Source organism: Lissotriton helveticus, chromosome 2_1, assembly GCF_964261635.1.
Source record: "Lissotriton helveticus chromosome 2_1, aLisHel1.1, whole genome shotgun sequence".
NCBI classification, from domain to species: Eukaryota; Metazoa; Chordata; class Amphibia; order Caudata; family Salamandridae; genus Lissotriton; species Lissotriton helveticus.
Genome location: NC_136059.1, coordinates 94,035,690 through 94,062,354, shown reverse-complemented (window position 1 = coordinate 94,062,354; position 26,665 = coordinate 94,035,690). Strand labels below are relative to the sequence as shown.

The window sequence follows — 26,665 nt, the reverse complement described above, 5'->3', positions numbered from 1 at the left end:
CCATAACTTCTCTTTGTAGGCAGATTTTGCAATGATTAAAGCCTTCCTATAGGTGCTTCTGGCTTCCGTCAGAACCCCCCTATTTGTTGATAACCCCAGCTTTTTGTTCCAAGCAAGGTGACGAACAGCATTTGCTACCCTCCTTTTCTTTGTTCTTAGTTCGTTGGAAAACCAGGGCTCCTTTTTAGCGGTAGACTTACTCCGTACACCTGAAGTTGCAGGAAATTTATGAAGAAGGTCCAGGACCAATAGCTCCCAATTTTTTACCAGGTCCTCCTTTTTTTGCATCTCTAACTCGGATTTTCGAGCCATTGCGGCACACTGAATTTTTTCCAGCATTTCTCCTCTCCATTTTAGTTTCTTTAAGTTGAATTTGGTGGCTTGGTGAAGCAGACTTGCTAATTTCGGTGCCAAGTTGGGCGCAGTGTTTAGGGAGGTTATTTGGGGGAAATGGTCGCTTTCTGATCGTTGGACGATTTTGAAGGTCTCAATGTCTGGGATTAAATCGTCACTTACTATTGTATAGTCTATTGTTGAGTGGACCCTACCAGTCAGGAACGTAACGCCTGCCGGCCTATCCCCCGTCGTGTTGCCATTTAGAACTGTCAGACCCAGAGCTTTTGGGTCGAAGGCTAACCTAAGGCCTCCTTTGGGCAGTCGCATGATTTCTTTTGCCCTCAATTTTCCATTGAGATCACAGTTAAAGTCCCCTGAGATTAATAAAGGACATCCTTTGTAGGTTTTTTGCATCGTTTTAATCAGCGACGTCAGACACATTTGTTTTCCTTGTTGTAACTTACGGTCAGAATGGATATAAACATTAAGGATTATAATTTGCCATTTTTTGTGCCCGACTGACATAGATTGCGTGATTCTGATCACTTGTACCCAGTTTAGTCCTACATACAGTGCTTCTGAAGACCAGTCACATTTTTGAGTGATGTGAGTTGATAAACCACCCCGGGGGTGGCCAAAATTTGAGTGTCTTTCTGCGGGGATGTAGTGGGTCTTGAAACCTGGTATTACACTTGGTGCTAATCTCCATGTCTCCTGAATCAGGATTATGTCTTGGTTGGAAAAAAAGAGTTGGGTTTCATGGTCCAGCTCCATTTCGTGGAAACCATGTACGTTCCATGTGCATACTGAGATTTTTGTTGAAGTAGTTTTGGCACTCTGCGCTTCCTTCCTCCTACATGGAGACCGGGAAGAATTTTTCTCCGTGTTAGGGTTTCTTTTTACACAGGAACCTTGGGACCCAGGACCAATCTGTTGTGTCCCGACCGGGTTGCCTATTTGGGTGGTTGTAGTCTGTCAGGTTTACCTCTTCCGCTACGCTTACATCGGCTGGAGAGGTAGTACGGGCTCCTAATAGGCAAGAGAACGGAGGACATTTTTCCCCGATACCCTTTGTTTCTTTATGGGTGATTTTATGTAACGGAAATGGGTATCTTGGGATTGTGTTTCTTAAAAGCGAAATTCCCCATGATTCGAAGTGATCTCTTGTGGAGAATATTTTGTCAGCAATGGCTTTTGAAGCCCACGTTGTGACGGTGACTTCAGATTCTATGTGCTGGGGGATTCTTTTGAATTCAACGGACCGGAGGTCCTGAGAAGTTATTTCGTTTAACTCCTCTATTTCCTGGAATAATCTTAACAGATTGCCCCGGTTTAGAAAGTCCTGAGGTCCCTTTGATGAGTATTCCAGGATGAATGTTAATTTGTGGGGTGTTATTTCGGAATGGAAAAGGATTTTTTTATCGTCTTTAGACTGTTGGGTCTTTGTAAAACCATTGGGTTTGGAAGATAATGCGGAGGACTCTTGCCCCTGGTCCGTAATTGCTGACGGCGTCAGATCCTTCCTGACCCCTTCACAGCACTTCTAGGTTACGTGGAAGACATCCCAAATTCGGTGCTCAGGTACACAGCTATTGCTCTATTACTAGCACAGAAAGAGAGATAGTGCTACATTGGTGTAATGTTGTCAGACAGACAGTTAAGGCTCGGCTTACAAGTTTAGTTACCTGCAACTCTATGAGTGAAATATATAGTCTACTGCCTATTTCCAGGCCAAAGGATATTTAGCAGCCACTGAAGTGCTACCTTTTGACAAATAACCACGATGCTACTTCTTAAATATGCACCACAAATACATACAAGCCTCATAATATTATGTAATGTATGTTTGAACATCTCAAAAGGTAAGCCTGTGTTACTGTACATATTTGGCCACGCCTGTATTTCATGACCTGAGCAGCGCCTTGACGCCCCTGGGCTTAGTTCACACTTTATAAAGCTTATATTCATTCATTCATTCATGACCTAGTGATGTTTCTGCAAAATACAGTCCAACATGTATGTTTACAATCCATCTGTACTATTATTCAATGTAATACCACCCACAAAATGAGTTTTTGCTTATATTTTGTTTAATTTTGAAAATTAAAAAAATAAAGTAAAAAAAAAAAACATGTCATTTGACATCTGATGCTGCTGCGATGGAGTCATTCTCAGCTCATCCAAACATTTTATTGACCCTGTGAGGTGTTCCTTGAGGCTCTCAGGAAATGATAAAGGACCCTATCCTTAATCAACACCTTTCCTAAGGGCTTGTTCATTGTCCCCATGAACTATTTGACGTCTCCATTTGCCTGTGGCTATTGGTGACTGACACCGAGTTGTCGAAGGTGCTGACCATAAGTGGCAAATACTCTTTCTAGTTTGGGCTTTACATGTTCAAAGGCAGTAAAAGTAACTCACTCCACTACAAGGATCCTGGAGTGGGTATCAATAACGAGTGAGGAGTGCCCCTCATCTAGAAAGCTCCCAAATTCTGCACTAGCTTTGGCCCACTGGTGCAGACATGGGTTTTGTGTGACAATAGGGGCGAGGCGTTTCACCTCACTGTTTAGCTGACAGGCATTGCACTTACTGACCGTGGTCTCTACGGCCTGGCCTATACCTACTTGTTAGCTCTACCTACGGGAACGAAGCGGTACCACGCAGCAATATCATTTCAAGATATTTAGGTAAGTGGTAATCGCACCCTGGCCAGTTTCCTCTTTATAAAAAGTAAAAAGGGCTACATGGAACATCGGCTTACATTGCTGCTAATTTATATTGTCAGGACCTTACTTCACACACTGGTGGCCTGGATGTGGTACTTAGCCGTTTTAATGACCCCAGATGATGAACAGAGCATAATCCCCTAAGGGTAAGAGAGCAAGTAATATTGTTTAATTAGAAACAAAGAAAAATTAATGTGGCAACAGACTAAAATGCGTGCTTTTTTCTTACTCATAGGATAGTGTCATCTGTTCCTAGTGTAACCCAAAAATACTTAAGGCAACGAAAGTTCCTATGATACTTTAAAGAAAAATACAAGGTGAGCTGTCATGTATAACCCTGCTAATGGAACAACTCTCTTAACAAGGGAATTAGATTCCTTGACTCATGGTTTACCCGTATGTCATTCTGATCCTTTTTAGAAAATTACAAATAAATCTCCAAACTTTGAAGCCGATGAGACAGCATCTATACAGCCGTACTGCAGGTCAAAATAAACGGTGAACAGTATTGTCCCTGTACATTTATATAAATTTAGGTAAGAAATTGAAGTGTATAAAAAGTTGTCTTCATAAAATCATAGCAAATGAGTGCTCATAATTATATTAAAGTGTATAAAAAGTTGTCTCCATAAAACTATAGAAAATGAGTGCTCATAATTGATACACCAATTTCTCAGAATAGGGAATAATCTGATTTAGTGTGATATACATGGAATTCTTCTATCTTTCCCCTCTTCTACTATTTCTGTCCTATGACTCTTTGTATTTTATAAATAATTAGGGCCTATGTTTGAGTAGAAGCCCCAAGCAAACGCAAAACACTTGAAATGCTTAGAATGTACTAGGCTAATGTATGAAATGAATCACTTGTACCATCAGATCTAACTACTCGATAGCACTGTTTGATAAAGGAATGATATACAAGAATGTTCTTGTTCAAATGTGCCAACCTCTGTGTTTCGCCAAATAACTGAATACTGAATACTCCATATCTGTGGTTGCTCATAAATATCAAAATATATGCTTGGGTGTGAAAATCTATATATGCATAGGTGCAAAAAATCTGTATATAAGGCGGTACATCATTAATGCGAAGAGAATGTTTAGACCAATAGAATGTTTAGAACATACTAAAACTAGTCCAGTTATATCACTCAATGACAGAAGATGTAATAAGTAAACTACTGTTATAATCTTTTTTACAGAAATTGGATGGTTTAAGTCCCGATGAAGGCATATTTTATGTCGAAACGCGTCGACCGGATGCCACCTGACCTCCTTTTTAATTAAATTGTTTTGTGAATATACATGTATTAATATACAATCTTTTATCATTTCTGATCAATGCACTGTTTTTTACTAAATCCTTTTTTATCAAATTAAAAATGTATATTTTCTATAAACTGCACTAGTTTGTTTTGTTTAATCTATTGGTCATTGTTCTAATATATGCCTGGGATTGTTACTCCACATATACTATACCTGGGAACCATAGTATTTCATGAAGATGCGATTTTGTCCTGGTGGATCCCTGATGTCCTTGATGGGCAGGAGCCACTACAATGTTCTGTAGTGTTCAGGGTGCTACTATATGGTGGCCGTGAAGGATCAATCCAACTTTGGTAGTGCTTGGTTCATCTTGAGTTCTCCAGAGTTGGTACAGGGTCTCTTGCAATGTGTTGGCAAACATCTTCCACTGATTGAGAAATGTCTTCCAGGTGTGTTGGCATTAAGTCAATCACTTTTTGCAGTATTTATTTGTTTAGGTTTCTTAGGCAATTTTATTGATCCAGTGGTCTTTTGGGCACACTGCGCAGGTGTCCATATTCATGTATCCTTCCTAGCCATCTGACTTTTGCATGGATACACCCCTTGCCAACCTCAAATGCCTTGACAGAAAGTCAGAAGGGTTGTCGTGCGAGGGTGGTATTTTTCCTGGCGAGGAATGCGCATGCGCAGGCTCCCGTGCATGCGCAGTTTCAAGAAGAAGGCGCGATAGACTAAGGAAGAGATGTCCCCGCGATAAGGTAAGTGTTTTAAATCTTATTTTAGGCTTTAATCTGTTTAATATTGCGGGTGGGTGTCACGTAATGGAAATTTGCGGAGAGGCACGGAAATTGGTTCATTTTCCGTGCCTCTCCGCGAAAGTCCATTACGCGACTTCCGCCCACCCCTAGTCCAAACTATATGAAAATGCTTTCTGTCTGATCCTCATTGACTTGATGGCAAAGAAGATCAATCCCAGGTATTCTGCTATGTGGCAGCTCAGAAGGGTTTGCCCCATTAGTGGTAGTGTTAAACTTCACGACTAGCCGACAGGCCTTATGTTGTACCACAGTCTCAAAGTTTCTGCTATGGGTAGCTGTGGGGGGGCTCCATATGCATAGATATTTGTCTTAGTAGGTCGTAATTTGGGGCGAGAGTCAGGGCCTAAAATTGTTCATAGTCCATGACCATCACAGACGTCCCAGTACTAATGAGCGCATTGATGCCTAAGTTCTATTTTGCACATCAGCTGAGGTTATCTTGAATTTGCTGTTTGTCCAGCATAGATCAGGAACATGTCTTCTTCTTCTCTTGATTCATATTCACCCACATTTTTTGGGTATGACCATGTGCGATGATTATAATTGTCCATACATGTTCATACTTGGTGAGTAGCAGTATTTGTCCTGGGGTTTCTTTGATCTTGCCTACAGCTCCTGCACACCTGCAGGGAGGGATCTGGTTTGTTGCACTTGGAGCAGCTCTTCACCTGTTCTGGCCACCTGGATTTGACTCCAAACCACAATTTTCACAGGTGTGTGGTGTGGTGCACTATAGGGCATTGTCCCTAATTGTTTTTCTTTTGAACTTCCACCACAATTCTATTCCTTGATCTTTGGTGGACTGGTTGGGTCTTCTTTCATTGAAACTCTAGCGACTGCCACCTCCATCTGTTTGTCTGTTTGGCTCTGCAGTTGGATAGCAGCTGATCACGTTAGCGAGCATCAGTATGTACTATAGCTTCATGCCGCGTTACTACAGGATGAGCCACTGTAGCACAGATTACCTCCATCCCTTTATTAGTTGGGCGCATACATCCTTCTTCGGCTCTCCTGGTTACAGATGCTGGCCATGTTGTGCAGACACGCATAAAACAGTTAGTGGTTCCTCTCGCTCTCTTTGCTTTTCATGGTTGGAATCTTTTGCAGTCTAGATTCATTTTCAGGCTGCATTGAGGGCTGCAACTACTGCATCATAGTAGTTGTTGTTTCTGGTGTCAGGGAGATTCTCGAATATTTCTACATCCCCTTAAAATGTAGCTGGAGAGACCTCTCCACAAGTCTTATCTCCAACGCCATAGTGCTCTGAGCAACATCGGTATTTCAGTCTTTCAAATATAATTTACGTCTAGCTATAATTGAAGCCCCACTCCGCAGAGAAACTCTAACCACGAGATGTCAGATAAAAAATTTATTTGCAGTTCCATTGACTCCAGTACCTGGAAGCAGTCTATTCTATCTTGAATTGCCTGAAGGGCTTTAAGTGGGCCGGGTCTCACCGGGTCCGAGCACCAGCAGTTTTTGAAGGGGGCCTCGAAACAGGTCTATATCGGGCTGTTTTGGAAGAATGTTCTTCTTATCCTCAAGGAAATACAGTTTATTCTTGTGGTTTGAGAGTCTGCCATTTATTGCAGTATTACCCTTTTACCCGTGTTTGGTACTCTTTTGTAACATGCACACGTCACTTTTCTCTTGTAACACACTGTTTGCTACCTCTTATATTTTGTTTGCTTTAGATACTTGCACAAGTGCCGCCATTGCCTACGTAACGTTTACTCTTGTACTTGAGTGTCTGCCATTTATTGCAGTATTATACCTCTACTTGTACTTTGTACGCTTTTGTAACCTGCACACGTCACTTTTTCATCCTGTAATGCACCGTTTGCTACCTCTTGTATTTTGTTTGCTCACAATTGTCACTTTTGCCTCATGTAACTTAGCGTTTGCTTTTGTAATTTGTTCACTTGTAATGTTCTTATGTACCAGTTCTGGTCCTATTGTGAAGCGCTCTGACACCTCGGGTAAAGTCCGCGCTATATAAAAACGCATAAAATAAATAAATAAATGTAAATGTAAATGTACAGGACTTTATATAGCGCAAATCACCAAGCGGTTTCTAAGCGCTTGCTTAGGGAACCCGTCCTGGTATTCCCCTGTGAGATAACCCTGGCACGGTATCCGCAAGGTGAAAGCCAGGCATCCCGCCGCGAGGGGCCGTTGATTGCTTTAATAAATAAATAAAGCAATCAAAAAAGGGAGGGCAACTAACTACACTGTAACTCATCCAGTGCAAAGGTTTTTATTCTTATAATACCGCAAAAATCCAGCCTGGAACAGCCCCTGACGCGCGTAATTATGAAACCCTCGCGCTCATGGCTTGTTTTAATTATTTACTCCCGCTCTTTTTTTCATTTTGGGTCAGTCATCTTTCTCTTGCGCCTGCGTGGCTGTGAGTCCGTCCTCTATGTCAGCGTCAGGGTGTGGCTTCACGCGCCCCCTCCGTAACCGGATAGTCCTTCTTCTGTGTCCCTGTAGTTTCCCTGTCATCCATCCTGCACTGGTTCCGGGTTCCCGGTCCCGCCCCTCATTGGATGGACCCAGCTGGTGCGTCACGTGACCCGCATTCACCACCACAAGCAGCAGCTGGAGGAGCCATGGCGGTGCACTACGGAGGAGTGGAAGGGTGCGTGGAACTTACGTGCTTGTCGGCTGACACTAAAGTGTGGGACTCCGGGGTCTCCATTACTAGCGCCCCATACGCATTGTTATGTTTATCATTTGAAACTCAACATTTAGGACTACAAGTACCAGAGTGGGAAGTTTTTAAGCTAATTTAAGTGGAGTCTTTCATCCATTGTATGGAGAGGTCTTTGTGTATTTTATTAATTCATTTATTTATTTATTTATTTTGTGTAACCTAAAGGTCACAGGTTTGAATTCCGTTGGGCTCACTCGGCTTTCATCCTTCTGAAGTCTGTGTAATGACGGCTATTGAGTACTAATGACTGGGAAATAGCTTAGTTTGTTATTGGACTCCAATGACCGAGCAGTTAGTACAGCGTGCTTTATAAATGTAGTGGGTGTTATCGTAGAAAAACTTAAAGTGGCCACATCGTCTGAAGTTTAAAAGAGCATCTCTGTCTCATCAAGGTGCCTGTATCTGGGTCAAGGAACAAGGCCAGGGGCACTTGAGTTATGCAGCTATTGAGGGTCAAAATATGCAGCCGCGTTGACTAAAGTTATTAGAAACAAAAGGTAAATTATAAGGCAGCAATTTCTGTTACAGTTATTTCATTTTTTTCCATTTTAACACACATCGTTCATCTCTGGGCACCAATTTCCCTTGATTATTATCAGTTTAACCCCAGAACAGCAATTCTAGCGTCACCAGTTACCATATATAAATGATCTACCATAGCACGCTACTGCTGGCACATTTTAAAATTAACCTTTGATGCTTTTCCACGACTCATATACTTTTCAACTTGCAAATAATGTTGCGTGTAGTGTATTATGTGGCAAACACATTACATTCATAATTACGCGGAAAACTTACAGGCACAAGAATGGTATAATTGTATGGATCCTGACTAAGGGCTCCATCTAGAAATCAGAGTTTCCTTATCTCTCCCAGGCTAACGTCTGGACAGTGAGAATAATAGCTCCATCGCTGGGCACAGAATGGGAGTGATTTATCAAAAATGTGCGACCAAATGCTCCATGATATGTATTATGAAGGTGGGTTGTCAATCATCAGTGGTTTAGAAATAGTACCTTCGTGGTAGAGACTTCATCCTCAGAAGAATGTCGTTAGTGGGTTCATCCTCTGTAGAATAAGTAAAATGACGTTATCAGGGTCTTGGGCTAGGTACACATTATCAGGGTGTAAAGTGCCTTTCTTAGGACCCGAGTATTTGCTCGTACTGTGTTTAGTCCTGAATCTGAAGGGCGGAGACTGCTAAACCCATGTTGCAGGAAGCTTGATTCTGTGGTTATGTATTTTTTTTTTTAAAGAAAAGTGTGATAATACAAGCAACCATGCAGATGACTATCCTCTTTGGGGTGGTGTATACAAATTATAACACCGAGGCCCTGGTTATGAGTGTCAGTAACTCACCCATAGTGTTACCAGTGAGATACAGAACCTAGTTTCACTGGGTGAGGAGTGACACCTTGTGGAATTACAGCAGGGACATGGCATGAGCTGCACGCATGAGCCCGGAGGACATGTACAAACCCTGCAACAACATGGAGGGGAGGAGGAGTGGGGTGGGGGCGCTAGACAACACTCCAGCAGACTTCCTCAAGCCTGCCTCAAATCTCTACCAACCTCCCTCCTCTGCCAACCTCTGCTGGGCATCCCGCTGACATCGTTCGCAATTTCGGAGTAGGAGGAAAGTGTCTGCAGATTTATCCCGGTAATCAGTGCACATCCAGTGCAACAGTACCCGTATTCCCAAATCCAGCTAGTTATTCTCCATTCCTGGCAAAACATTCATAATAGCCAGTTTTTAGTGTGGGAATCCTAGGCAGAATCAAAAGTTCTGACCCTTCCTATCCCTGCACCAAAATCCAGTAATTCTGTAATTGGGCCCGAGTATGAAGCTTGGTATTAACGATTAATATATTCTATATTTTTTTAAATTTTTCAATACTTGCAAAAAATCAAAAGCAAAATCTCGGTGGCATGAAAAAAAATCTGGCTTTTACACATTGTTTCCTAACCTAAGAAGTAGAAATATGGAATAACAGATCAAAAGCATTCATAAGAACATTTTAACCTTGCGTTTATCTTCATGGTTATTACAAAAGGAAAGTGTTTATGCAATCAACTTCTGCCCTTGTTGAGTTAGAAAGTATGACAAGATGGGCTTGACTTGCAGATTAAATCTGATTGAATTTAGGGGACCATGTAAGAGGATTTATTTTCTTTCGTATTTGACGGCAGCATATGTAGTTGTTATTTTGAGTATTGAGGGATTGCTGTTCCAGAGTCTGTAAGCCACACCAGAAAATGATTCTGTGAGTCTTTGTTCATTACACGTTGTAGTGCCTCCTGAGTGACAGTGAAGCAGCCTAAAGGAATGGTCATTATACGACCTGCCCTAGTATGTTCTCATGGGGCCACTCGTGAGCATGAATCTCACGAGGAGGGACGGGTTTAGGAGGTCCAGCATACAGCCCCCAACCAATAGTGCGAAACAAAGGAGTATGCTGCTCCTATGAGGGGATGGAAAAAAGGGAGGGAGGTGAGAGTATGTAATCCAGGCTTTAAATTGAGTGTGTAATGGCACTGGGAGATCTCCAATACGGAGCAAGGGCCCTCACACACCCGAGGGGTGTCATGCTTCATCATAGGGCAGATCCTCGTTGGACCGGCGCTGCAATGCCCAACGAGCCCCCCGAGGGGGCTCTTTGCCGGAGTTCTTTTCTGGTTGCTGTAGTGAAGCTGGGTGTTATGATGTTGTGAGTAGAAGTGGAATAAAGTGAATGTGATCTAAAAATAGCTACAAGAGGCACCAATCACCAGTCAATCTTTTAACATGTAGCACAAGAACCCAGTTAATAAAAACACCTTTGGAGCATCTTGTAGCTATTTGTGGATCACACTCACTTCATTCCACTTCTGCCCACTACATATAAGTTCCCTCACAACACCTAGCTTCGCTATGGCAACCAGAAAAGATGTCCGGCAAAAAAAAACCCTCGTGGGGCAAGTTGAGCACTGCAGCGCCGGCCCAACGAGGAGCTGCCCTGACACCCCTCGGGTGTGTGAGGGCACTTGCTCCTTATTGGAGCGCTGCCACTGCTTTTACGCACTCTCTATTTAGCACCTGGATTACATACTCTTTCCTCCTTCCTCCCTTCTTGTTTCCATCTCCTCATAGGAACAGCATACTCATTTGTTTAGCAACAAAGGAACTTCCCATGAGAATGGCCATTTATACAACCAGATACAGACTAGACTCTAGGGTTCTACCCAGACGTGGCAGGGCAGCAACCAATACTTATAGGTGCATCTGGCTTGGGAACACTGGGTGGTGTTACATGTCTCCATCCGCTTCCAAAGCGGGGGGCACGTACATCTGGAGTCTGAGGAGAGTGGCCCCACCATAGGGTGCTTGATGGAAGTGAATACATCGTGCCTAGGGACTTCATCAGCTGGAATCTAAAGTTTTCCTAGGTTTGATGCTTGATCATCTGGAATAGGAGGGCAGTAGCTAAGTCCTTGGGTAGATTATGTAAGTGATTCCACATAGACTGTCTGGAAAAAAGCTCCGTCTTGTGGAATATGAAGACGGGAGTTCCATCTACATGGGCGCTATTATGGTGCCTTAACCTCTACAATGTGTTTGATGAAACGTTCATGTGGAGAGCACTTCCTGTATAGTGCACTAGACTTGAATGACTCATCAAGAGCGCTGCTAAAAAAAACCTTATGGTGCACCCACAAGAAGGATTTTCTTTATAAAAAAAAATCAGAATGCGAGGGAAGAGCTTCCCTTTTATCCTGTACTCGTTGTTTTTGTTACTGTGATTCACAGTATTTTTGTGCCACCAGATACAAGAACTGCTACTTAAATTTTTTTTTTAAAAAGGAGGATTGGCCCTTGCAGGCCTCGGGCCATGATCCCAGTTTTCCTGCCTCCCTCCCCTCCCCCTTTTTACCCAACAGATTCGCAGATCCTCAGCAAAACCACTCAAATGCGGAGTGCCCCAGGGCGCAGCCTTAAGCCCACTGTTTTTTAATATCTACATTACTCCCCTGGCGGCCCTCATTTCTAAGAGGAGTCAAGGTGATCTCTTATGCGGATGACAACCAGCTGGTGTCTTCCTTCAATGATCACAAGACATAGCAGGCTGGATGAATAAAAACTGCTTAAAACTGAATGCCGATAAGACAGACGTTTTATTTTTTAATCAAGCTTCCCCACCTCCTTCGGACTTATGGTGGCCTGGGGAACTCTGCTCCCCACCAGGACTGAGAGACTCGGCCAAAAACCTTGGAGCCAGGTGGGACAAGGACTTAGCTCTCTGCTCAAGCCTGGCCCGTTTTGGCAGCCTTCTTCGGAAGGATGAGAACCATCAGAAAAATTCTGGGCTTCCTGCTAGAAGAAAACCGAAGGACCACAGTTCATACCCTAGCGACCTCTCACCTCGACTACGCAAATGGCCTTTACCTGGACCTTCCTGGGTTCTTGATTAAAAGGCTCCAAACGGTGCAGAATGCAGCAGCTAGGCTAATCCGCAAGGTCCCGTTGCGCCAGCACATCTCCCTGTACCTCAAACAACTTAATTGGCTCCCATTAGCTTGGAGGATTGAATATAAGGCCCTGACTATTGCGTTCCTCGCCTACAATGGCAGGAGCCCCTGCTACCTGAGGAAAAGATTTTGCCTGTACCACCAAGAGCCCACCTTAAGATCCAACCTCCGACGTGGTCTTACTGTCCCCTGCTTCTCCAAAGCCAGGCCTGGGAGTAGGTCTTTCTCGGTGGGAACTGCCAAACTATTGAATGACTTGCCTCCCCACTTACGCATGTTGAACTCGGAGCAGGAGTTCAGAAAGGTGCTGAAAACCTAGCGCTTTAAGCAATTGGCAATAGCTGCTCGGGTTCCTCTACTCTGCTGTCCTCTGTGCTAGCGCCGGGACACCTCGCTGGAGGTAGCCGTGCGCTTTATAAATGCTCTTTATTATTATTCTGGAATCCTGACACTGCTTCAGCAGGCATGTATGCAGTTCATTACTAAGGGTACAAAATCTAGAATTGCTGCAAAATACTCATTCATATTGATGGTTGGGGCATTCAGACTTTCAGGCCTCTTATCAGGCTGCTTGTTTGAGCTTTCTGTTAGTGGGGCTCATTCAGAATCAGAGCGCCAATGGTGCCTTAGAGACCACTACTTGGCAGGGATTCTCTTGTGGGAAATCCCATGGTAAAAACTATGGTTCACAGCTCTTAGCTTAACTCGCTGCCCCAAAACTAGTGCTGCAGTACACATATGGGATTCTGTTGTGGAACGGTGAAGTCTTGCGTAGTACTCAAGCCCTTTAACACCACTGTTCGGGTACCCGGACTTTACACCAGCTACCTGGACTTTACACCAGTTATGGACACAGACTTTTAACAGCTGGAGGGATACAAGGTGCATCAAAATAGGTGGGTGACGTGTTCCCCTAGTAACCCTCTGTAAAATGGTCAAGGATTAAATAAACGAGTGAATCAAGTAAAATGTTGAAGCAAGGTGGGTTTATTAAAACCTCATCCCAAGTACAGCCTACAGCAACTGACAAAGTGAGAATCTAACAGAGAGTCTGTTCTAAGAACATAGAACACAGGTATAGAACTTGGGGACTTAAAGGGGAAGGGTAGCAAGACATCACACATCTCCCTTCTATACAAAAAGAAGGAACAGAGCTTTAAACATAGTCTTTCAAATAAGAGGGAGCTCTACGAGTTCTTTGACTTCTCTTAGGTGGATGCAAAGTCCTATTTACAGAAGAATAAGAATCAAAGTGGAAATCATTGCATGAATTATCAGAAACATTAGAAAAAGGCATGTCAGGATTAACAACAACTACACGACTCTTATTCCAAATTCTCCCATCATCAGTTTTGACAGCATTTTTAAAGATCTTAATAACAGTCCTAATGTCAGTGTATTTCGACCATGGTTTACGTCCCACAGGAGTCTTAATTTTAACAAGATCACCTATTTTGACCTCATGAGAAGAAACACTTCTCTTAAGATCAAAATAGGTCTTGCGAGTATCCTGTTTGAGCAACTCCCTGGTTCTCCATTCACCAATATCGTTATTGACAAGACCTTTGTTCAGATACATCCACCCCGGACACATCAACGTGTTAGGAACTCTTCCTTTGAAAAGCTCAAACGGGGACCTTCCAGTAGTAGAATGTGGGGCAAAACGATAAATGTTAATCCTGTCCTGGAGAGTGGACTTCCAATCTAAACCAGAAGAATGAGCCAGTTGTATAGATTCTTTCAGAGTCTTGTTGACTCTTTCTACAGCACCATTGGTTTCAGGATGATACAGTGAACACCTTTTGTGAATTATGCCACATTTTTTTAGGAAGTCAGAAAACATAGAGGAACAAAACTGAGGACCATTGTCAGAGAGAAGACTATTAGGAAAGCTTTCTTTATTAAATACGGGCTCCAAAAACTTAATAACTGAATTAGATGTAATTTCTCTGACAGCAGAAACCTCGATCCACCTAGAGTATAGATCAATCAACACAATGAGATACGGGGTATCAGAAACACCAGAGAGAGGGCCAACAATGTCAATAGCGACCTCATCCCACGGATGGCCAGGTAAAATCCTCTTCACCATAGGCATCTGTCTTGTTTTTAAAATTTTGTCACTAGAACAGCATTCAGGACATTCACGTACCATCCTCTCAATTTCTAGGTCCATGCCAGGCCACCAAAACTGCATGCGAAGAAACTCTTTTGTCTTGACAATACCCAAATGTCCACAATGAGCAAGGGACAACAACTTACACCTTAGAGAGGCAGGGGGAACAAGTTTTGTACCACGAGTTAAGAGTCCATCACACACAGACAGTTCATCAGAGACTAACGACCAAGGCTTATCTAAGCGAGAATTATTTTTTAAGGAAAGAATAACCTTCAAAATACCTTCATCCTTTTCCAGCTCAGATCTCCATTCAGACTCAGCAATTGCACCATCAGTCACTTCACACACATTTACAAACTCTTCAGGATCAGTTAAATCATCTTCTCCAGAGCACTCAGTATCAACTAGCCTTGATAAGCAATCTGCAGACCTGTTGGCTAAGCCAGGAATATACTCAACCTCGAACTCAAATTCTTGTAAAGAAACAATCCATTTTCTTATCCTTGATGAGATGGCATCCAAACCTTTCTTTGAAAAGACTTCTTTCAGAGGTTTATGATCCGACAAAACACAGACTTTTGTCCCCCAAATCAAATTTTTGAATTTTCTTAAACCCCAAAAAATTGCTAAAGATTCCTTTTCTATTACAGAGTAATTCAACTCGGAACCTCTGAGACAACGAGAGGAACAACAGATCAAAGTATCTTTACCATCCTTTTTTTGAACGAGAACCGCACCTAAACCCTTATCGCTTGCATCTGTAAACATGACAGTGGGAAGACCAGGGACAAAAGCATGAAGAGAAGGTGCTTTGGTGAGATCCTTCTTGATGCTTAAGAATTCAGATTTACAAATAGAAGACCAATTGAAAGTTGCATTTTTTATCGTAAGTTTTCTTAAGTTATGTGTCTTATTAGCAAAATTAACAATGAATTTACTATAAAATTCTACCATACCCAAAAATGAGAGGAGCTCATCTTTGCAGGTAGGTTCTTTTACTTTTTCTATAGTTTCAACTAACTCCTTCTTGGGAAAAACTCCATTACAAGTGATACGATGACCCAAGTAATTAACTTCTTGTACTCTAAATTTACATTTTGCTCTCTTCAGAGTCATGCCTGCTCCTTCTAGACGTCTCAGAACCAACGAAACTCGACTATCATGTTCATCAACATTATTACCATAAATTAACAAATCGTCTTGATAGCACTTTACACCAATTAATCCCTTCAAAATTCTTGACATGATTCTCTGAAAAACAGAGGCCGCAGAAACGAGACCAAAGGGCATCCTTCTGAACTTAAATGTACCCATAGGTGTTACAAAAGCAGTCAAGTCCTGCGACGAATCATCTAGCACTACCTGATGATAGGCAGAAGCCAAATCAAGAGTGGTAAAGTATTTTGCTCCTTCTAGAGTGCAAACCATTTCATCTATATTAGGAAGGGGAAACCTATCAACTATGACCTCCTTATTTAAAGATCTCAAATCAATGCAAAGGCGAATTTCGCCGGTGGGTTTCTTCGCTATCACAACAGGAGCAAGCCATTCTGTAGCCTCAACTGGAACAATTATGTTGTTCTTGATAAGCTTATCTAATTCCTCCTGTACCTTAGCCTGTTCAACAAGAGGAATTCTCCTTACTTTAGCTACAACTGGAAGCGCATTAACTTTCAATTTTATGAGATGTTTGTAGCCAAGTAAACACCCCAATTCATCTTTGAAAACATTAGGAAATTTCTTTGCCAAGGACAAAGATAATTTTTCATCACTCACAGTATTAGGTGTATCAGATATTTCATGAATTTGAACTTGAGGAGAAGCATTGGGATCAAGGGTAACCCCTAACTGTCTTTGATGAAACCAACCCAATAAAGCATCACCTTTCTTGGATACATAAACTTTTCCTACTATTATGCGAGAACCGAGTTCAATTACAGCCATGAAATATCCCAACATTGAAATAGGCTTGTCACTATAACCTACGGGTAAAATATCGCATCTATGCATTTTCACGTTTTTTGCAAACAATTCATTAAACATTTTCTCATCAATAATGGTTATCTTAGAACAAGAATCAAATTTAAAATTTACTAAGGAATTTTCTACCTTGACAATGAAAGAAGGATGATCAGACTTATCATCATTCACCTCAAAACAAATAGATCTTACTTGAGGTTGAGGCCATCTTCTCCTTGAATTATCACTGTTTTGAGCTTTTGACCTGCAAAATTTAGCATAGTGACCTTTTTTTGTTGCATAAGTTACACGTTGTCCTAAGGGCAGGACACATAGGAGAATTGGCTAAATGATTACTCTGACCACATCTGAAACATGAAAATCTAACATTTGGAGAATACATATATCTATTCACTTTCTCTTCTGTGTTTACACCATCAGTTTTTTTTATCAAGCAGACAGTCTCATCGACTTTTATTTCCTCCTTTGACTCAGAAGTAGAGGGTTTATCTTTTTCTTTCTTTAGTTCACTAACACATTTTGTCATGTGTTCCACTTGTTTCGCAATCGTCAAAACTTCTTCGAGAGGTGGTTCGTCTTTTAACCAAAGTTCTTTCCTTATTTCATCGTGTCCACATCTCAAAACAAATTGATCACGAATTCTCTCATCAAGGGTTTGTCCAAAATTACATGAGGATGCAAGTTTCCTTAAAGAAGAAACGTAATCTTCTACTGATTCATCTTTCTTTTGCTCTCTCAGACCAAAATGATATCTTTCCATGATTGTGCTGAGCCTAGGTAAGTAATGTCTATCCAGTTGTAGTAATGCCATTTCGTATTCATTAAGATTTCTTTGTTCTGCAGCTGAAAGATCTGGTAAGTGCTCAAGAACATCCTGGCCTTCACCTCCTAAACAATGTAAAAGAAGTGAATGCTTCCTCTCCGCACTCAAATTTGTTCCGCATACTCTTGCATAATTAGCAAAAATTTTTTTCCACTTTTTCCATTTCACGTTTGGTTCACCTGGGCTCGTTAGAAAGAATGCTGGCTGAGTTACGTTTTGCATGTTGTATTTAGATGAAGAGAAGATAAAATGAGTCTTTTGATGAAGAGAAAAAAAAAAAAAAAAAAAAAAATGACACACCTGAAAAGGTTGTTTGAGTTTTGTTTATATATTTATTTGCACTGACCTATGCTTATTTGCACTGACCTATGCTTATTTATCCTATAAAGTCCTTTAAATACCGTAGCTAACTATCCTTGTTTTATTAATAGTGTCTTTCTTGAATTGTACTGAAGACAGACTTTTTTTTTTTTTGATAATTTCAATTTAATTAAATGAGACAGACAATGGTGTCCTTCCACTACTGTACTAGCAATGCTTCTTTAGTACAACAATGGGGAAAAGAATGTGGAACAATTGAACAAACACGTCGTTCTAATCTTGAGAGCGTTTTCTACTCGTAGAATGTGCAGCGTTTGTTTGAATGGCTGGCACGCAACGTTCCAATGTAGATTTCCTTGAAGCGCAGCGTTGAATTTCGCTGGAACGCACTCTTGACACGCAGCGTGAGAGACTGGACGCAAGGCTCACGTGTGAGCAGCGTCAGAATGAGCAGCGCATGATCAGCGTTAGTAGAATGCGCGCGCAGCTCAATTCTGAACACAGCGCGAGTGAAAAAAAAAATTTAACGTTATCCTCGCGCAATGCCTAAAATCTCTCACAAGTCTTATTCAATTTAAATTAGAGTCCCAAAGTTATTTTTTTATCCTCCCACTCTCCTCACCAGTGAGATAGACGTCGAGTCTGCCGCTGTGAAGACAACGCTTCGCTTCTTATGTCGAGAAACAGCCGCTGGAGGAGAAGCAGGGTAGGACTCGTTTGCTGTGTTGTCTTGATTGAGGTGACTCCCGATCGTCGCCAGTGTAAAATGGTCAAGGATTAAATAAACGAGTGAATCAAGTAAAATGTTGAAGCAAGGTGGGTTTATTAAAACCTCATCCCAAGTACAGCCTACAGCAACTGACAAAGTGAGAATCTAACAGAGAGTCTGTTCTAAGAACATAGAACACAGGTATAGAACTTGGGGACTTAAAGGGGAAGGGTAGCAAGACATCACACCCTCCTTTAAACAAATGAAGAAAGATTATGCTCTAGGGGAAAACAACCGCTTTAGATATCTCCAAGTTAGACGTTGGGTCGAACAAAAGGAAATTAAAGAAGGAGCTAGTCACCCATTGATGGTCTTCAAAAAGATTTTTACAAATGTAACCACGGATATCTACGTCATCTACCGAATCCACAAGCTTCTCAGAGAGGGCCTCACTAATTCAAAACATGCACCCCAACTCAGCCGGGAGAGGGAACTAGTACAGAACCAGTGGGCCACATACGTAAAGATGTATATAAAGGAATCCATCGTGTACACGGCCGGGAAGCATGGCATCTTACCCCCCAAACACTTCATTTAATGAAAGCAAACACAATCTTTTTTGGAGGGTTGTAACCAGGTTTGGGTGGCTGGTGCACATACTGTGTGACTGCCCGTAAGTAGGAAATGTTTTGGGAGAAGGTATTGAAAGTTATCAAATTAATAATCTGTATATCCCCCAAAACCTGAGCCGCATTATTTTAGCTATAGAGCATCATACACTCGAGAATATAGGTTTGCGGAATGTGTTGGCTGCGAAAGAGTGAACCCCTGCTCTGTGGGGTAAAATGTGTATCCCCTCCTCAAGAGACTGGTACAATAGACTTTGGCAGACAGTGGGCATGGAGGAGATTACTTCGGCACCACACGACGCAGATCATAGATTTGCAAAGACATGGATCCCCTTCATAATATTCTTCTTCAAAGGCCGCGGAGCATTGACTTGTCCCAGATTGCTTCACGCCCTACTGATAATAAAGTTATGACTGGACGCAACTGGTACAGATACTCTGCAAGAATGATTGAATGGGAGCTTTTGTTTGAGGAGGAATGCTGTTTGCGGACCCATATTGACTTTCCTACTGCCGTAAAGGGAACGGCTCGTTGCTCTGGGGCTCATACTCCATCGCCGTGAGGGGAACGGCTCACAGCGCCAGCACCATCACAGCCGCCGCGAGGGCAGGGACTTCAACCCCCAGGTCCCCCGGCGGTTGTGGCGCGCGAGTGACGCCTTCAGACCGCCCGGAGGCGTGTGAAAAGAGAGGAACGCCTCGCGCCCGGGCAAAGCCCGGGCCAAGGGCGGGCCCGTTCAAGACCGGAGAAGGCCGGGTCGGGCCACCCCCTTTCCTAGTCATATGCGGCCTTAACTAGTGAGTAACTTTCATTGTATCTTCATTGTTGACTCCTTGGGTTGATTTCCATGCCTCCTAAGGAGGCCAAGGGGAGAGCGGATACTGCTAACTTCTCTGGAGCCATGGACCAGTTCATAACTAGGATGAACTGTGTAGTTGACGAAGGCATTACGATAATGGAGCGACGAGTTTCCCAGGAACTCGCCATTGCTAGAAGGTCTTCAATGGGACATATTGCGAATGTGCGGACTCCTGTTCACCAAGGTGCTAATTATGGTATTGGTGCTTCACCTATCTTAGAACTCCCTAATCCACAGCTACCCTCTTGTGACTTATCGCTGGTTCCATCTGATAATCAGTCTACGGTCTCAGACTTGTTATTGTTATCTCCCCAAAGGTTGCCTATTGTGCCCAATGTAGTCAAGGTGTATAATACTAGGCAATTACGTGGGAGAGACCCTGGGGCAATTCCAAAGGATAAACAAGTGCTGACAAAGAATAATGGTGGGAGGAAAAAGAAAGCCCCAAAAAATACTAGAGTAATTCCAGCTACTCTGGAGCGGCCTAATGTGGGCGATTCTGCAAGCCCTGCTCCGGCTAAATCATGGGTTTAGTAGATCCTATATTGCCTAGAGGGGCGCACCAGGAAGCAGGTGAGTTGCCAAGCCAAGGCGACAGGGAAGGGGTCAGGGACGTTGAGTCAACTGTCATATATGATACGCTTAGAGTTCTCTTACGTCCATTAGAGGATAGACTGAGTAAAATTGAAGTACATCTAAAAAGGATTGAGCGCGACTTTAAGGGAATTGTAGAACCCTCATTAAGGGTTGCTGCTCCCATGGCTGCTAAATCGCTAGTTAAAACTAGTGGAATAAAGGCTCCTGTGGCCCCAAAGGTCACGGTAGCATCGAATACTGCCCAAGGGGCTCCAGTTGCACCTCTTTTTTTTTTTGTAAAAACGATTTTTATTGGTAATCAAGTGAAGAGGGTACATTACAGGATAAAAGCAATTCAGGCATCAGCCAACGATTCGGTAAAGCAGCCCAGCTCCCACAAGATATCTTTTATATAAAACAGTCCCCAACTGACCCACCCCACCCCGCAATCCCCCCCCCCGTAGCCAGTGTGCTGTACTCCTCCTTTCCAGTCGTTGACATATTATCATTACTTGTCCGGGACAGGGACCTCAGGAAAGGGTAAGAGGCGCCCCTCAACGGAGTGTCCAGACCCCCAGGTCTGCCATCAGTAGGTGTAAGTAGTGCGTGCATCCTGGTGGGTGTGTGGAATCCCAGGCTCAGTGCTCTCACCCTGGAGTCCCTCCCTCATCCTCGCTCTGGTCACCATCTGGCTGTTGGAGCGCTACTACTAGGGCCTCCCACGCCCTGGCCACCTCCAGCGCCCTGTCAGTATCTAGGCTCCTAGCCTGTCGCAGCCGCAATGTACTCTCCGCTTTCGCCCAGCACTCTAAAGTGGTCTTCCAGCGCAGGTAGTTGGGGCCTTGAGTAGATTTCCAATGCATGGAGATTTCACGCTTGGCCAATATCAAACCCAGGTCGCAAAATTTGCTGGTAACTCGAGTACGAGGGGTGTGAGGGAACCATAATAATAGGCATGTGCCCATGTCAAGAGCGATCTGCCGGTCCGAGACAGCATTCAGGCAGGACATCACCGCCTCCCAGTAACCCGCTAGCTTGATGCAAGTCCAGAACATGTGGGCGAAATCCGCATCCGCGGTTCCGCATCGGGGACAAAGCGAGGAAGCCCCCTCGAAATATTGCGAGATTTTCGTCGGCGTTAGGTACGCTCGGTGTAGGGTAAAAAACTGGACCATTTGGAACCTGGCGTTCCTCGTGCCCTTCCACGCTCTGCGCAGTAGCTGTGGCCACACCGTGTCAGGGATGGATCGCCCGATGTCCCCCTCCCACTTGGCTCGCAGCCCGTCCAAGGGTTGCAGGGCAGTAGACGACAGCCGTCGGTAAAGGCATGTGACAGCCTTATAAGTGCCAGCGGCCGACACCACATATTGACAGCATTCCGAGGCCGGCGGTTCAGTGAGCCCAGACCTCCAGTATTGGCGAATACCAGCCACCAATGCAGCATGGAGCAGATATCCACCCCTCGGTAGATCGTAGGAGTCCCGCAGCTCCTGAAACGGGAGCAGCGAGCCATCCCTGTAGAGATCGCCAATCATCTGCAGGCCAAGTTCCTCCCAGATTGCTAGTGCGGACCAGTCGCCGCCATGTGGGAAGGCCGTGCACATCCCGAGCGGAATTTCTGGGGCGTAAGGGCGAGCGGCACCGGAACGCTTGTGTGCCCGAAGCCAGCAGCTTCGAATCGTCCGTTCCTCCAAGGTGAGCTGAGCTAGGTCTAGTCTCTGTCCCAAAACTATAAAGGAGATGATGTGTCTCGGGAACAATTTGCCTGGCGCATCCTCCGGGCCACGGAACTCCAAAGCCACTGCCTGGGTTAGCCACTGCAGCTGCGCTGCCAGATAATACCACTCAAAGTCCGGGGCCGCAAGGCCCCCGTCCGCCCTGGGGCGCATCAGCGTGGTCAGCGCCACCCGTCTCCTGCCCGATCCCCAGATGAACCCCGTCGTCAGGGAGCGGAGTCTGTTGAAAACTGACACGGGTATCCAGACCGGCAGAGTGCGGAACAGGTACAACAATCGGGGAAGTGCCACCATCTTTAACAGTGCGACTCGCCCCGCGACCGAGAGCGGCAGCGTCTGCCAGAAACCCATGCAACCCTGTAGATTCCGAATCGCCCTGTTGATGTTTCCGTCTAGGATGGCCGCCGGCGAGTGATAGATGAGGGTGCCCAGATATGAGAGGCAGTGGTGCTCCCACTGCAAGGCACCCTCCAGCTGGGTGTCATCGGCCCTCGGAGTCAGCGGGAAGAGGCAAGACTTCCCCCAGTTGACTCTCAGCCCTGAGAGTTGACCAAAGTCCGACAGGAGCCGTTCGGCCCCACGCAGGGAGTCGTCCGCGTCCGCCAGAAACAGACAATCGTCCGCATAGAGAGAGATGTAGTGGGTGTCGTTTCTCAGCGGAAGCCCTGCATACGCCCGGCCCAGCCGGGCATGCGCAGCCAGTGGTTCTATGGCCAGTGCAAATAACAGGGGTGACAGAGAACACCCCTGTCGGGTTCCTCTGCCCACCGCGTAAGAGGCTGAAATGGTGGTCCCCGTTTTGACCCGGGCCGTGGCCGCGGCATAGAGCAAGGGGGTCCATTTCACAAAGCGGTCACCCAGCCCAAAGGCCTCTAGGACACGGAGCAGGTACGGCCACTCGACGCTATCAAATGCTTTCTCGATGTCAATCGAGAGGACTGCAGCATTCGGAAAGCCTGCGGCCTCACCCCCCATGATCCTGAGCAACCGGCGCACACAGGTAGCAGTGGTGCGCTGAGGAATAAAGCCCGCCTGGTCGCTATGCACCAAGGAGCGCATGTGGGTCAGGCGCCGCGTCGCGAGAACCCGGCTCAGGATCTTATAATCCGTGGTGAGCATGGAGAGCGGGCGGTACGCCGAACGGCAGCTCGCATCACCCCCTCTCTTCAGTAAGGGTATCACTAAGGCTTCGCGTGTAGACGCCGGCAAGCACCCTGAGGTCCAGGCCTCTTGGTAAACCGCCTGCAGCCGCGGAACCAGCACATCCGCATAGGCCGCATAAAATTCAATCGGGAGCCCATCCGTACCCGGAGTCTTGCGGCGGGCCATGTGTTTGATGGCCACCCTGATTTCACCCTCGGAGACATCCCCGCCTAGCAGTTTCGCGTGCTCCGGGTCGAGCCTGGGCAACCGCGCCGTCACCAGGAACTCCTCCAGCGCCGCTGCGGGATCCGGCATCCTGCTCCTGTAAAGGTGTTTGTAATACTGAAGAAATTGGTCGTTAATGTCCAACTGCGTGTAGACCATGCGCCCCTCCGGCGTGGCGAGCGCCACTATAGGGGAGCCACGGGCCCCAGGGCTGGCCAACCACGCCAGTAGCGAACCCACTTTGTCCCGCTCAGCGTGAGCTCGGACCAGGAACTCCTTATAATCAAAGCAGCGCAGTTTTTCCAATACTGTCGCCACCACCTCACGTGCCTCTGAGACCGCAGCATGAGCCTCGGGGTCCGCGTGGCTGCGCCGTTCCTTTGCGCGCAATCGGTCCTCACTGCGCTCTACATCCTGCAGTAGGGTTTTACGGACACCTGCGGTAGCCGAGATGCAGACGCCCCGAGCCACCGCCTTAAAGGCGTCCCACTCCATAGCCCTGCTAGATGCCGTGTCTGCATTGGTGTCGAAATACCCCTCCACCCCACTACGTACACTGGCCTTAAAGGCCGGGTCCTCCAGCGTCAGTGGGTTCAACCACCACGTTGGGATAGCTTGGCGTCGCCTCATCCACTGTACCGTCACTAGGCAAGGGTTGTGGTCAGATACCGTCCTGGTCAAGTACTCACTGTGGCGGACCAGGCTCTGGACGTCCTGTGAACACAGAATGCTGTCTAGGCGAACATGCAGATCGTGCGGGGGGGGGAGTAAAAGGAGAAATCCCTTTCGGTCGGTTGGTGGGTCCGCCACGCATCGACTAGGCCCCAACTACTCTGCCACTCTCTCCTACTCTGCGCCAACTTGTGAGCTGCTGCCTGCGCTAGCGGTGGGTGAGAGCGATCTAGCCCCACGTCCAGCACAGAGTTAAAATCCCCCCCAAGCAGGACCGTGCCAGCCAGGACAGTCGCCAGCTTCCCAGACAGGCGCGCAAAGAAGGCAGGCTGGTCCACGTTCGGGGCGTAGACGCTGCAGAGCGTCACGTCCCTCCCATCTAGGCGGCCCTGTACAGCAACAAACCTTCCCTCAGGGTCAATTATCGTCACCAAAGGCTGAAAGGTAACCCCCGCCCGGATCCAGATCAAAGCCCCCCGTGCAAAGGCCGAGTAAGTGGTGTAGAACATATGCCCCCGCCACCTGCGCTGCAGGGCCCGCCCCTCAGTATGATCAATGTGAGTTTCCTGCAGGAAGGCAACCTGCACCCCCCTGCGGACAAGATGGGCATGGACCCTGTGGCGTTTCAGCATGGAATTCAGACCCCTCACATTCCAGGTCACACACTTCAGATCAAGGAGGGTCCCCATTCCTCGTGACAAGCGCAACCCCCATAAAAGCAACTTTCGCACGCACACTGACTACTCCCCAACAAATGAACCCCGACATTCCCCAACAACCCCACGTCCCACCCCTCCCCAGAATAGGTCCCCAACAGCAGAAACCCATCCAAATAAGTAGTGCCCAACAGTAACAATCCCTGGTAACTACCAGAGTCCCACAGTAGGCGGGGGAGATGAGGGGGTGGCCTGTCGCCTCTCTCACCAGATCGCAAGCAGCTCACTCCTTTGAGTCAGTTAGGCCTCCCCTACGTGCCCCATGCGCCCCGCATCCCCTCCACAAGTAAAGCAACCAGCACCACAGAAGGTGGCCGCCCAACCCCAGTCCCAGGCCCAGCAGGTCAATGCCGCCACCCCAGGTCCGGAACACAGCAGGTCATACGATACCATTGCAGGGGAGCATTATCCTCACTCGTCCAGCAAACCGTCCGCAGTCCCAGGCGTGACATGTGGTGGTGCGGGGTCCCCAGTCACCGACTCCTCCGAAGTCCCCCCGTCAGTGCCACCTCGGGATCCCGACTCCACAGCCGTCGCGGAGTCCAATGTCTGGGAGATGTCGGAGACCGCCCGGAGGGCATCCCTGCGCTCCTGCTCAGTTTGTGAGACCGTGGGTGTCCGAACATTCGGTGGTCGCTTCTTGCGTCTCCTACCCCGCCGAGGTCTCGGTGGCGCCCTCCGCTGTTCCCCAGGCGCGTGAAGCGCATCCGCGCCGGTCCTGTAGAGCTCCAGCCAGTTCCAGACGTTGTCGGGATTGTCGTAGAAGGAGGATTTGCCATCGAGCATGATCCGTAGGCGGGCCGGGAACCGGAGAGAGTAGCGGACTCCCTCCTCCCGAAGCGCCTTCTTGACCGCCAGAAAAGTTGACCGCTGCCGCTGGACTTCCAAGGAATAATCAGGATATATGGAGACCTGGGCGTTGTCCACCTTATAGGGCCCCAGAGCTCGCGCCCTTTGCAGAATGAGGTCCTGATCCCTGTAGTGCAGCAATCGCGCCACCACCGGGCGGGGAGGCCGGCCCTCGGCTGGAGGACGAGCCGGCACGCGGTGAGCACGCTCTAGAGTGTAGAACGGCGACAACCCTTCCGGGACAACCACAGCTCGCAGCCAGGCCTCCAGATAGCCCAACATGTCGGCCCCCTCAATTTTCTCCGGCAGGCCCACCACGCGAATGTTGTTGCGGCGGTTGCGCCCTTCTGCATCCTCCGCCCTCTGCACCAGCTGGTGTACCCTCTGCTGCAGCTCCCCCAGCACGCCGTCTGCCGCTTTCGACGAAGGTTCCAGCGCATCAATCCGGGCTTCGGTCTCCTTGACCCGATCCGCCAACTTGCCGTGGTCTGCACGCAATAGGCCCAGGCTCGTGGACACCTGCCCGATATCATGATGCAGGGCCTCCCTGGTATCTGCGATTGCCTTCAGGATCTGCTCCAGCTGGCTTTGCGGCAGACCCGCCGCCGCCGGGACAGTGTCCGGAATGGGGCCCCCATCAACCTCTGGCCCCCGAGCAGCCTCAGGGGGGGGGTTTTAAGGGGCGTTTCCCCATGGGGGCGGACGCGTCTCGCCCCCGCAGCAACAGGGTCAGCGTCTTACCCCGTGTCCTACTCGCCAGGCCGCAATCCTCGGGGTCACTCGCCGCGCGGCACTTCCTCTGGGTCTGCCGGCCCCCAAAACCAGCCACTCTCCAATGGTTCCTGGACCCCACTTGTCACCATGCAGTCCACCGACCACCAGGAGCCCCCCTGGCCGCAACACTCCCCCAAGTCCAAGTGCAATGTGTAAAGC

General features: G+C 46.5%; 1 protein-coding gene and 1 long non-coding RNA gene across 2 annotated transcripts in view; both read left to right on the top strand.

Annotated features, from left to right (window-relative positions):
• The first annotated feature begins 1,334 nt into the window (after positions 1–1,334).
• LOC144817751 (uncharacterized) lies at positions 1,335–4,473 on the top strand. The gene is made up of 3 exons (XR_013606972.1): positions 1,335–3,382; positions 3,486–3,601; positions 4,271–4,473. It is a non-coding gene; the product is annotated as an uncharacterized LOC144817751 (long non-coding RNA).
• A 3,155-nt stretch (positions 4,474–7,628) lies between these two features.
• The window catches only part of NAGK (N-acetylglucosamine kinase), a 261,040-nt gene continuing 242,003 nt past the window's right edge, over positions 7,629–26,665 (top strand). The window contains exon 1 of the mRNA XM_078674531.1: positions 7,629–7,793. Coding sequence (XP_078530657.1) covers positions 7,702–7,793 — 92 coding nt within the window. The 5' untranslated portion in view covers positions 7,629–7,701. The remainder of the gene's footprint in view (positions 7,794–26,665) is intronic.